Source organism: Helianthus annuus, chromosome 7 (assembly GCF_002127325.2).
Source record: "Helianthus annuus cultivar XRQ/B chromosome 7, HanXRQr2.0-SUNRISE, whole genome shotgun sequence".
Taxonomy (NCBI): domain Eukaryota; kingdom Viridiplantae; phylum Streptophyta; class Magnoliopsida; order Asterales; family Asteraceae; genus Helianthus; species Helianthus annuus.
In genome coordinates, this window is record NC_035439.2 from 3,658,334 (window position 1) to 3,672,234 (window position 13,901).

Here is a 13,901-nt window from a genome sequence, read left to right on the forward strand (position 1 = left end):
ACACATTCAAATCAAAATCAAATATAATTAGGGTCGACCTATAGGCTTTCAAGGTTAGACAAGTGCCTAGGGCCATCAAAAATAGGGGCCTCCAATTTTTTTAAAACTTTTTATGTAGAATATGTGCATTAGGCCGAAATGAACTAAACAAAAACTATATTTATTGCAAGGCCCAACTAAAAAACGAATATTAGAACTAAGAGCAATTCTTGGCACATTCCTTGCTAATACACCACAAACATTCCTTGCTGATACAGACACATTCCTTGCTGATACAGACAAATCCCTTCAAACAATTTGAAAATTCAAATTACAAAAACTCCTAATTCTCAAAATCCCATATCGGATCGAAACAAAGTTGTTCATTCCACCAAACAGTCAACAAACCACCAAGTGCTATGACTAATTGGATTTCAACTAACATTGATTTTTACCATAGGTGATGCGCATGGGCAACTTAAAAGGATTTCTGAAATCTGCAATTTGTCATCCTTAGGCAACTCATCCCATAGGAATATCCACACCTTCTTTAGCACGGGTGACTTGGCCAAGATAAGCTTCACGAAAACCAACCCATTTTCAATGTTTCTTAAATGTAGAATCTCTAATTCGTTAAGGTACTCCAACGAAATATCAGAATAATCTTCGAGAGTAGAGGAGCCCATATATGATTCATCAAGCACCTCATCTTCGGTAACCTACATGAAGTGTATTGTGTGAGTTGTTTTTAACATAAAAATAAAAAAGAAGTAAAATACAACATAGATTTTTGCTATTTACCACTAGCTTAAGTTTTTCGAGGTTTGGGTAGCTTCTAATCAAAAGAACGAAAATAGGTAACGCATATATGTGACAAAAGCATACACATTCCATACACAAGTGTTTCAAGTGGACCAATGTTGTTGGAAGCTTTCTTGGAAGTGGAAGAAAAGACTTGAAGCATAGACAAAATAAAGATTAGTAATAGTTAAAAAATTAAAGAGTAAATTACGATTTTGGACCCTGTGGTTATATCACTTTTACCCTTTTAGTCCAAAAAAGAATTTTTTAACATCTGAGCCCCCAACGTCTTTTTTTTTCTAACCCTTTTGGCCCCAAACACTAACCCCATCCATTAAATGTTAGGGGCCAAAAGGGTTACGTTAGGGGCCAAAAGGGTTAGAAAAAAAGACGTTAGGGTCCAAAAGGGTTAGAAAAAATGAACGTTGGGGGCTCAGATGTTAAAAAATTCTTTTTTGGGCTAAAAGGGTAAAAGTGATATAACCACAGGGGTCAAAAACGTAATTTACTCAAAATTAAAAGACAAAAGTATAATTAAGCAATAGAATTACCAAAAAGATGAAACACCAAACAGTCAGATATTCAATGCCCCGTAAACACTCGAACAGATCGGCCATGGTCAAATCTCCACTTTCATCAATAGTTCCACCATCACTATTCTGCAACAATAAAAAAAATACAAATACAATATTCAGCTACTTTGTGAAAGAACATGAGAACTGGCATTCAATTTTATTATGAACTTACGATAGTCAATCTCTTAAGTAATGGACAACTCGATAAAAGACGCAGAAGCGTTTTATCACAAGTCCATATTTCTTGCATGTTTAAGGTTGTAAGGCTACCAAATCCAATAGATGATGGTTGATGGTCAAGAACACAACCATTGAGATACAATTCTGTTAACTGATGGAACGAGAAGAGTGATACAGGTAGCCTATAGCTCCCATTAGACTATCCACACTCACAACCCAACCCAACCCAACTTTTAATAAAAAACTAATTTCTCTCTCTTCCACCTAACCAACCCAACCTATCCCAATATTTCACACCCATTAACAACCCAACCTAAACTATTTTTTACTAAATATATTATTATTTAGATTTTAAATTATTATATAAAATTTATTATAAGTAATAAAATGTTTATTTTTTTAAACTATATTATTTTAAATACTTAAATTAATAGATAAATCAAGTTACAATCGGAACACGAAATCTAATAATACAATTACAAACGATACGAACTACATAATTATTCATCAACGGAAAATAAGATATGGCAAATAAGATAATGTTGAATTTATATTAAAAAAAAACCTTTTTTTTTGTAAAAAATCAGTTTTTAATAAAATTTGTATCTAAATGCTCACAAAAAAAATCTGAACAAGATTGTACTTTTTGATTTTATTAAAAACACTTAAATATTATAAGTTATTGTAAATAATCTAATTTATTTAAAACTAATTGTTTGAAAGAGAAAAGGAAAAAAAAATAACAAAAACAACCAATTAACTAGAGACATGTGTCAAAAAGATGTGGAGGTTGGGTCACAACCTAAGGTTGTGGGATCGACCAGGTTGTGAAGAAATTGGGACTTTTTCTTTTTTTTTTTTATTTATTAAAAGTGACAACCCAACCACATAGGTCACCAATGGGGAAGGTCTTAAAGTCAAGTTTTAATATCTTGACAGTATTTTTCTTTGACAAATGGCGTATTATATGGTCAATCTCAACACATGAGCCATCTACAGGCATGCAAAGGGTGAACTCATTGATTGGGCCCTCGTGCACTAATAGAACTTGGTATGTAGCATAGAAAAGTTTACACCTGTTGGTCATCATTTTCCTCTCACTTGGTCTGTCGAACGTTTGCTCCAATTCAGACAACTCAGCCCCATCAGTCGATACTTCATATGCATCCTCCTCAATAAACACAAGTTTGGGGATTTTGGTCCAATGGTACCTCCATTCCTTAGAGAGGATGCTTGTCCTTGCTGCCTCTTGAATCGGTAGTAGACATAAGATGGTTTCTATTACGCCTACAGGAAGCTTGCTGATTCTATCCATCTTGTTGGCTGCAAAATTAGCAAACATCCTTATGAGTTTTAAATGAAACATAGCAGTTGTCAATCGATCAAATATGATGGCATAGGAAAAAAAAAACTAATGTTAACTTCAGAAAACAAGTACTCAGGGCCGGCCCGTTAGGCTTACCAATCTAGGCACGGGCCTAGGGCCACCAGAAATAAGGGCCTCCAATTTTTAGTAAAGTTTTATATATTGTATATGTATCTGGCTCAAATAAAAAGCAAAACTAAGCCATGTTTTTAATAAAGTTACACAGATAAAAATTGTTTAGGAAAAAAGGCCGACATTCAAGACCCAGTTTCGAAATTAAACCACAGACATAACTGCAGTCTATAGCAACCATCGACCACTCGACCCCGTGAATCAGAGCCAAAAATCCCTAAAATTGAGCCGCGGTCATCGTTCCTACCTCCCATCGCAACCTGCTCTTTCAATTTTCTTGGTTATCGGCTATCACTAACGGTAATTACTCATGGCTTCGGGTCTGTCAGGATTGGAGGAGAATTTAAGAGCAAAATTAGGGCTAATTACTAAACGTAGGTTAACTTTAGCAGCTAATTTTTCTATTAAATCTCTATATGTTTTGCAAAAGGGCCTCCCCTTCATAGTCCGCTTAGGGTCTACAAAAACGTTGGAACATCCCTGCAAGTACTAAACTGGTATAAAAGTTATAATAGCCCTAAAATCTCCCAAAGTATAACTTTGAGTAGCATGACAATGAAAAAGTATTGAATTTCTAGTGCTTATGGTAAATTATCATAAGCATTCTACTAATTAATTCTAATCACATTGTCCCTTGAACCCACCAAATGCAACAAATAATATGTAAAACAGGATTGAAATATCTCGTAATAATGTAAATCCTTATGATTCATTCAAGGGTTAAGCAGATTAAATAAAACAAAAACAAAAGAAGAAAGTCAGACAAATAATTGTTGAAAATTTGATAAAGTTTATGTTGTTTGATAAGGTTGAACGTAGTGGGGCGTTTTAGCCCATCATCGCGCCATTATAGCGCCGGAAACACCGCCCCCAAGGGCGCTATGTTTCAAAAATGGGGGGAGGGCGCCAGATTTTTCGCGGCGTTATTGTTGTTTGGTTAATTGATTTGGCCAATCAAAAATAGAAGAGTTTTTTTATATTAATTAATAAAACTTAAAATTATTAAATAGGTAATGATGGGTAGGGGCTTTATGACTACGGCCTCAAATTGCATAACGCCCCATAAAGCCCCTTGCTGACGTGGCACGACACGTGTCGCATAACGCCCCCAAAAGGGCTTTATGACTACACATGGCCTAAGTATACCAACGCTGAAGCAGCACCCAACGAACCAGCGTGGACGAGCAGAAGCATAAACAGAAATGGGGTTAGGGTTCAGAATTCAAATCAATAATTATACACATTTGGTCCCTGTATTTTGATATAAGTCGTCGATTGTTTATCTCGTCTTTTCAAGGAACTTTCTTTTATTTGATTATAACTAGCAATAAGTTGCACCGCGCGCGAGTATATTGTTACGTGATGTATTAACCATATGAAAACACGCGTTTCGACGAATCGGATTGAACACAATGTAACTTGTATAAGCATTGCGACTGAATCAAAACATAAAGTAAATCGAATTCATATTGTACAATCATAACGTAATATATGTGACCTGACTCATACATAGAAAACATAACTGGTATGTAATCAAAATGGATTAATTAGAGCTTTTAAATTTTAATAAAGGACACAAAAAGAAACACAATTTGACTTTACTCGGTTCGAAACAAAATTTAGGAAACATACATAAAATAAGCATGAAAACATATTATATTTGACCTGACTCATTTCTTAAAAAGGTTTACGTCGAAATGTAGAACAACTCGAATTTATACCAAAACGTACATAAAAATATGCATGTAAAAATGGTTTCTTTAAACGAAAACGTAATATATTTGATCTGACTCATTTCCAGAAAAAGGTTACGTCGAAACGTAGAGCAAATCATATTTATACCTACACGTACATAAACTATGCACGTAAAAAATTAGATTTTAAGTAAAGAAAGTATAGGGGTAAATCGAAACAAAATATTAGTAAAAAGTTTAATAGGCTAAAAAGGTTCGTAAAAACGTGCCAAGTAGCACCAATGCCACATCACTTGCAGGAACCCACAACATCGGAAAAACTCGTAAAATAAAATAGATAAAATGGAAAAAGAAAATACACGAATGAAAAGCAGACATAAAATCATTAAACCACGCATACCCGTTACGGTGCATTATTACGAAAAAAATAAGACGGAAATATAAAACGTTGAAAAAATCATTTAACAAAAGTAGAGCAAACACAAAAAATCACATTTTTATGGTTAAAATGAGACAATAATAAGATCAAAACTAAAAGGGAAATTAAAAATGGTTTGAAGAAAAGCCATTTAACTTTTGAAATAAGTAAGATACATTAGACCCAAAAAAATGCACAAAACCTAGTGACAACTCAGTGGCCTAAGACTGAAAGGTATGGGGCCGGCTGAGGCCCGGCTAGGACCGGCGCCGGTCCCCCACACCGCCCCCTGGGGCTCGGCTCGGCACACCCGGCACCCCACAGCCGGGGTAGCCACTCCTACTTTCTTCTCTTGCCTCTCACATATACCTATACATACATACATATATATACATAAAGGCTTCATCCCCCACCCCCCTAGGTCCATCCCCTCCGAGCCATTCCTACGTGACGTCGACGTGGCGGCTCATCCCCTCCAAGCCCATCCTCTCCATACCCTTTAGTCTAAGTGCCCACAGGCAGCTCTACGGGCCTACGGCCAATTTGCTCAGGGCCGGCTCAACCATTTTGGTGGCCCAAAGCAAAACAAAAATTCGGACCCTTCAATTTAATTTTATTTTTTAGATTTATATTTACAGTTTTTACTTGGGGTGGAAATTAATATTAAAAAACCCATATAAGAAACTAAATGGCACTTATAAATTTATAAATTAAGTGGTTTTTTTTTGTTAAATGAAATTGTATAGCATCGGATTCTATAGCAAAAATTAGAAAAAATAATTAAGTAAATAATAAACCCAAAAAAAAGGAAAAATAATTAAGAGAGAATTTTTTTTAGGAGAGATAGGCCTTAAATGTGCTAATAATTATTAAAAGATGTGAGTTAATGGGATTTGAACCCATGCGTACACACAACACAAACAGCAATACAACCACCAGAACAAATCGAACTTTATGATTATACCTATCAAAGTATATTTAATATTTAGAAATTTGTATATTTTTTAAACAAATGAGGCCCTAGATATTTGGTGGCCCAAAGCCCTAGCTTGAGAATAATTGGGCTTGGGCCGGCCCTGAATTTGCTAAGAGGTTGTAGCCTTTAGTACAACCATTGCATGCGCTTGTCGGAAGCTCATCGCTCTCACCACAGTTCACATCACACCTAGCCATCACGCTCCATCACATGCTTTTTACAACACGGGTGCCAACTCAACAATTTATGATCCATGCTACAAACCTTCACCATCCTTAAGCTTGCCTAGGAAAAATATTAGACTAGGTTATAAAATTACTATATTGAAATTTTTACAAGTGAAATATCATTCTCTCTATATAGATGGTATACGTACAATCAATTTACAATTATCTTTCATGGCTAACCTATGAGATGCCTTAACTTGCAACTTGCACATATGTTTTGCCACGAGGAATTATTAAAATAGACAATGGTGACCAAGACTTTTTCAATATAGACACATTTTTTTTAACTTTTTAAAATGTTTAGACCAACGAGTCAAACAACTCTATGGCAAACTCTTTAGAATCTTTACTTATCCCTACCATATTAGAGAAAAAATTATACAAAACCCTTAATGAATCAACCCAACCATTAATAAATAAACTCAAAATTGCCCAATAAAATTGTATTACTAATGAATTAACCGAAAAGTTACTGTGGAAGTAAGACTTAGGTCTTGCGTTGTGGGGCGGTATGCCCGGTCATGGCGCCGGCATGGCGCCGGGCACACCAAAACGAGGGGCGCCATGAAGGAGAAAGAAGAGAGGGGCGCGACCTCCATAGCGGCGTTTTGATTGTTTATAGTTTTTGATTTTTACTTGTTTGGTCCCTGCAAAATGGAAAGGAAGCAGCAAATCGGATGAAATTGACCGAGAAGAAGCCGGAATGGAAGCCGGAAAGTCGGCCGGAGAAGAAGACAGAGATAAAGGAGCGCCTATTTTAGTTTTATAGTTTTACACATTTGGTCCCTGCATTTTCTCAAATATTTAAAATTGGTTTTAAACTTGTTTTCTCTTATTTTTAACATTAAAAAGCTGGGAATTTTTTATTTAATAGTAATTTAAAAAAGTCAGAAATTAATTTAAAAAAAATGAAAATTAATTAATTGAGTAATGATGAGGTAGGGGCTTTATGACTACGGCCTCAAATTGCATAACGCCCTATAAAGCCCCGGGGTGACGTGGCATGCCACATGTCACATAACGCCCCCAAAAGGGCTTTATGCAAATTTTGTGATATAAATTTTGTGACTACACATGGCCTTAGTGTCATTGGTGAGTCCATTAAATTGCAAATTTTGATATAAATTCATCGGTACTTGTTTTTTTTGAAAGATCAACAAAACAAAATATATTAAAACACTACCAATAGGAAGCTGGAAAAAATATTACACAGCGCAAAAAACAAAAAAACGACCCGAAAAACAGAAACAAAGCTTAGGCTAGTATCTCAACATTGAAAGACAACCAGTCTTCCCAAGAGAAATCGATCCGTTTTGAACGATGTTTTAGCCATAAGAAACCCAAAGCTTTAACTTACTCTACGACCCTTGAAACTGAAGGGTTTAAACCGTTGAAAACCGCGTCGTTTCTATCAGTACATGTTTTACTTTGCGTTAAAAAAAGAAAGTTTACTTTGCGTTTAAAAAGGTGTTTTTTTTTTTTTGTCATCATTAATATTTTTTTAATTCAATTCAAACGATTTAAAAGTGATGATTTGGGCCGATAAGATCAGGGGCGGATCTACTTCAACGCCCGCTACCGCTTGGTGCTCCGGCGGTAGTGTAAAATTAGTGTAAATTTTGGAAAAAATTGACGTTTTTTCGATTTCGTTACCGCTTTTTTATAAAACGTTACCGCTTGGCAGATTTTCTAGATCCGCCACTGGATAAGATACAAGTAAATATAACATTACAGATCAGTGTTGATAGAAGATTTGATCGATCTATTGTCGATATTCTTGTTACTTAAAAGTATAAACTTCAGTTGTTATCAAGAATCTTTCAATAATAAAAATAAAAGTTCCTTTAACAAAAAGGCAAAAAGCCCAGGAAAAAGGAGAGACAAAGATTAAGAAAACCATCACTCGTGACAGTTACATATTCTTGTAACTTAAAAACAGTTAATAAAAGATTATAAAATGTGCTAAAAAAATGTATTTTGCATATGAAACTAACAACTTGGTGGCTTTTTCTTACCTTTTCCTGAACTTTTGACTAGTTTTATATAATTTGTTTGCCAGCTCACTCCAATCATCCTTTACATTTATTTTCAGTTTGTCTGTTATGATTCATTCATTGACCATATTTAATTGTAAAATGACTAAATGAGTAGAGTAAATTACTATTTTGGCCCTTGTGTTTTAGTTGGTTTAACCACTTCAGTTTAAAAACGAATCTTTTGACATATCAGACTCTAAAATTACATTTTATAATAGTTTTAACTCCTAACACTAATCATGTTACTTTTTTTCTAGTTAAGCGTAAGCTATAAAAGGACCATAATATCCTTAGGATTAACTAGAAAAAAATAACATAATTAGTGTTAGGGGTCAAAACCGTTATAAAATGCAATCTCAAGGTCTAATATGTTAAAAGATTCATTTTTGAACTGAAAGGGTTAAACGAATTAAACCAGAAGGCCCAAAATAATAATTTACTCAAAGAGAAAAATGCCCGGATAGTCCCTGTGGTTTCACCTTTTTTCACCTATAGTCCCTAACTTTCTAAAACTACTTGAATAGTCCCCAAGTTTTCGATTTTTGTTCTCGGATAGTCCCTGGGTCTAACTTCAGTTACTTTTCTCAGTTAAGTGGGTGTTGAAATGACCAAAATGCCCTTTCCTTAAAAGGCCAAACCACAGGGACTATCCGGGCATTTTTCTCTTTTTATTTATAAAACCCCACCACCACACTTCATCTTCAACCTCCACCCACCATCACCCTCCACCACCACCATCCGCCACTCAACAACAGACACACCACCCACTCCCGATCTAATCCAACAAGCTTGCAAAGCCACCAGGTACCAACAACTATGCGAATCTTCTAACCCAATACCCTAACAAAACCCCAATCCAAATCATCCAATCAGCATTAACCGTTTCATACCACACCCTCCTTGAAGCTCAGTCAATGGCTGCATAGTGGCTCCGGTCACACACACCCACCTGCAAACCCCCACACCTCACTTAAAACCCTACCTACAAACACACCAGTCGCACAACACCCTCATCCTCCCTCTCGATCTCTCTCGGCTCTGGCCGTTTATCTGTCGGAGATGATGATGATGATGATTATTACTGAAGATGATCGTGCTTGCCATTGATTGGAGATGATGATCTTGAATCTTAACCAAGCATACCTTGAATCTGATTCGAGCATTCACCAAATCTGAACCGGAACAGGGATTACCCGACTGAGTTGAACCAAGACTGAACGACAACAACCAGCACCTCCACCGCGGCTTGCCGTCACCGTCGTCCACTGCCGCCGCCGCTGCTGCCACCACCCTACTTTCTCTCTCAGCGTCTCCTTCTCTACCTCGTCTTTCTCTCTATCTCATTTCTCGTTGTCGGAACCTCACACCGCCGCAGCAGTTATCAAGAAGGGGGGTGTGTCGTCGGAACATACTACCGCCGCCGCCTGCGGTGGCGCTGCCTTGATTCGCCGGAGCAGAAAGGAGCAGGGGGGGGGTACTTGAGTTGTCGGCTGGCTTGAGAGAGGAGGTGAGGGTATGCTGTGTTGTGATTGAGAGAAGAGTTGGAGAGTTAAGGGTTTTCTAATGTTGAAGAAGAAAGTGAGGTTCTGTGTGTGTATACTGATATGTTGCAAAGAAGGGAATTAGGAGAGAAGAGATGATGTGTGGCCGTGGATTTTAGGATAGGGTTTTATAGAGATCTTGTGAAATCTTGACTGTGGCGGTGACGGTGGAGGGTGGAGGAGAGTGATGGTGGGTGGAGGTTGAAGATGAAGTGTGGTGGTGGGGTTTTATAAATAAAAAGAGAAAAATGCCCGGATAGTCCCTGTGGTTTCGCCTTTTAAGGAAATGGTATTTTTGTGATTTCACACCCTCTTAACAACCACTTAACAGAGAAAAGTAACTGAAGTTAGAGCCATGGACTATCCGAGAACAAAACTTGAAACCTTGGGGACTATTCAAGTAGTTTTAGAAAGATAGGGACTATAGGTGAAAAAGGATGAAACCACAAGGACTATCCGGGCATTTTTCTCTTACTCAAATGAGTATTATGGTTTGGTTTGGGTCTTCGCAACTTTACTTTGTGTCAACTTAGTGTAAAGTAATATTATTTTTTGAGTAAAATACTAAAATGGTAATCACTTTTGTCACTTCATTTTAAAAAAGAAACTTTTTGTATCTGTATCTGGGTTCTTAAGATTTCATTTTTTTTCTTTTTGCATTTCTTCCAATTGGTAAAATGGGTAACATATTTATGTACTTTTTGTTGTTTTCCTTATTTAAATGGAGGGTATAATTATCATTTTATGTTTGAACTCCATCATTTAAACGAGGAAAACGATAAAGATGGCAGAAAATCTAACCCAATTTGCCAATTTGATGGAAATGACAAAAAAATGAAACGTCGGGGATCCAGATACAAAAAAAATCCATTTTTAAACTAAAGTGGCAAAAATGAACCATTTTTTCATTTCACTCTTTTTTTTTTCTGGTCCATGAATATTGCATTCTTAGGGGTTGTTTGACAACTTCTGAATGAGCAAGTGCTGAACCAGTAAGAAGTCTAAACCATTAAGAGCCAGTAAAATATTTAATCGTTCAGAGGCTAATGTCTGACCAATTAATAAGAAGTCTTAACCATTCAAACTCAGTATAATGGTTAACCATTCAGAGGCAAATGTCTGAATCATTCAGACATCTGCTCTCGAAACAAACAGTCTGAACCATTAAATATTAAACCAGCAAGAGTTCTGAACCATTAAGATACTTCTTATACTAAACAAACGGCCCCTTAATCTGGTTGGAAAGATTTACGAGTAAAAAAGATTTAGTGTATTTTCCCAAGAGTGAGGGCAGAATGGTCAATCAAGATTGATCATGATTCTTTCTCTTTCATTGATGAGAAGATGATAAAAGATTACAAAACACCCTTCATTTTATAAAATTATTATTAAAAAAACAGAGATTTGTGGATAATAAATTGATGTTCCGAGAACGAAGTCTTGTTTAGGAGGTATTCTTTTTCTTTATTCCATTCTATGCATCCAAACTTAACTTCCAAAAACTTGTTTCATTTGCAAAGAATCTTGTGTCAATTTGGATTTCTATACTTTTAGCAAGAAATCCAGTTTCTGGGTCATCTTTATTCTTCTTAAATTCTTCTGGGTCATCTTTATTTCCCCCCAAGATTTCACCTTTTTATGAATCTTGCAACTTGATTTGGAGAATTAACAAAACCCCTAATTCTTTTAGGGATTTAAGATCCAATTTGGTGTTTTTTTTTTTTTTTGGATTTTTTTTGATTGATGGGCTAGTGAACAGATGAGTGAATAGTTAATGAAGAGTATTTTCATGAGGGTTTTGTTCTGCAAGATCCACTGTTCTTCATTCATATGTTTCTGCAAACCGTCAACTGCTTCTCATCTTTACAACTCCGGCCCTTTGAAATTGGAAAATTCCCCTCAGGCCCCTCATCCATCAGTTGTAACTGTAACTGACCCATCTGATCAAAACCATGTTGAAGAAAGTGTTGAACAGATTAAAGAGAATGAGATTTCTGAAGATGAAAAGCAAGATTCACAGATTGAGATTGTTGTTCTTAGAAGTTGTATGAAGAAGAAGAAGAAGGGTGATTCACAATCAAGATCACCAGTTGGTAGAAAGAAAGTGCAATGGGTGGATAATTTAGGTGAACAACTTGTTGATATCAGAGAGTTTGAATCCAGGTCAGCTTCTATACCTAGGGGTGTAAACAAGCCCAGAGACTCGAGAGCTACTCATGATCGGCTCGGTTAAAAGCTCGAATGAGTCCAGCCTTAACGAGCCCGAGCTCAAGCCTGAAATAGAGCTCGTTTAGTTATCGAGCCCGAGCTCGAGCCTGAAATACAAAGCTCGTTTAGGCTCGCGAGCCGAAACGAGCCTAAACAAAATTTTAGTTTTTTTATATATATATATAATATAATAACGATGATGATAACATTGGTGAGCCGAGCTCGAGCCGAGCTTTGGCTCGCTTAATCGCTGTTGAAATGAGCTCGAGCCGAGCTTCTAGCTTATTTGAGGTTGTTCTCGAAATAGCTCGAGCCGAGTCGAGCCGAGCTCGAGCTCAGAGAAGTAGGCTCGAACCGAGCTGAGTTCGAGTTCGAGCTTCATAAAAACATAACGAGCCGAGCTCGAGCCTAGTCGGGCTCGGGCTCGGCTCGTTTACACCCCTACTCTATACCCCTTGTTTGGCTATATATTTGTGAATGTAGGAACAAATTCTTGTGGAAGTTTGTATTATTTTTGCTTTTGATCATCTAATATTAGAAATCTTGAGGTTTTAGTATTAATAGTAGGGTAGTTTGAGGAATGGTTGAACAAAGAACCTAGGTCCATTAACACTAACCTAGTTAATTACAGAGACGAGAGACAGTCCTTTCTTTGTTAAAAACATTACACGGGGGCCACGTGACATCATTTAACATTTAAAACTATGCAGTTAATGCGGTAAAATATCGGATATCGGTCAAGGACCGATATTTGAAATATAGGTTATCTTGGTGAGATATCGGTGGGATATCGGTAATTTTAATATAATGCAGAATTTATATATATAGCAATTTAACACCAATAATTCAGTGATATATCGGTTATATCGGTCAAATATCGGTGATATATCGGTCAAATATCGGTGATATATCGGTCAGTATCGCCAATAATATCGGTACCGATATTTTGACCGATATTTGACACCGATATTTTACTAAGGGACCGATATGACCGATATAACCGATATATCACCGATATTAACTGCATAGATTTAAAATTAACCAGGTTAGTGCTAAAGGATCTAGGGTGTAAAGTTTTTAACAAAGAAAGGACTGTCATTGTAATTATTGAAGTTAAAGGGCATCCATTGTAATACGATACAAACATAAAGGACGACGGATGTGCTTTCGCCTTTTGTTACCCAAGGCGCGCTTTTTCCAATAAGTGCCAAAAAAGCGCAACCTCTTTTGCACTTTGCGCCTCGGTTTTAGACCTCATCGCTTTTGTGCGCTTCGCACTTTTTAAAACCAAGATTATTATTCTTGTTGAAGATCAAATGGAGTTGAATTCTCTTTTGAGGGTGATTGATTGTGCGACTGATATCGAATATATCTGATTAAATAGTTAATGATTTAAAAATTGATTCTTGTTTCATTTGGCATGGTTTATGACAGTGAAACAGGAGATGCAGATAATGAAGACGATAATAATGCTTGCTTTTGCGCGATTCTTTGATGTTTTCTTCAAAATCTCCATGTTCATAGGATACGAAAAGATCGGCTGTAAGTTCAATACTAAATTTACTTCATTAAATTTGATATATATATATATATATATCGAGTGGCCTGTAAAGATCGAAGCTACATTTTTAGATTTTATTTTGTAACTCATATGTAAGAATTGATGTTATTATTGAGCTTTCCAAACACTTTGTGAGTTTGTTCTACTACCAAATTCGGTTCTTGGTCTCAAAATGAAAATCCCATTAAAGTTTGATCGGTTCTGTAT

The 13,901-nt window shown here is 36.3% G+C and overlaps 2 protein-coding genes across 2 annotated transcripts; one reads left to right on the plus strand and one right to left on the minus strand.

Moving 5' to 3' along the window:
* Nucleotides 1-217: 217 nt before the first annotated feature.
* Nucleotides 218-1,722, minus strand: LOC110869865 (F-box/FBD/LRR-repeat protein At1g13570-like). Its single transcript, XM_022119070.2, has 4 exons — nt 1,528-1,722; nt 1,332-1,439; nt 781-933; nt 218-698 (listed from the first exon to the last, which is right to left on the minus strand). Exons 1-4 carry the CDS (start codon nt 1,603-1,605, stop codon nt 414-416), a joined length of 624 nt encoding a protein of 207 aa, XP_021974762.1. The 5' UTR covers nt 1,606-1,722; the 3' UTR covers nt 218-413.
* Nucleotides 1,723-11,299: 9,577 nt separating this feature from the next.
* LOC118480537 lies at nt 11,300-13,867 on the plus strand. Its single transcript, XM_035975504.1, has 2 exons — nt 11,300-12,088; nt 13,568-13,867. Exons 1-2 carry the CDS (start codon nt 11,700-11,702, stop codon nt 13,626-13,628), a joined length of 450 nt encoding a protein of 149 aa, XP_035831397.1. The 5' UTR covers nt 11,300-11,699; the 3' UTR covers nt 13,629-13,867.
* Nucleotides 13,868-13,901: the final 34 nt, after the last annotated feature.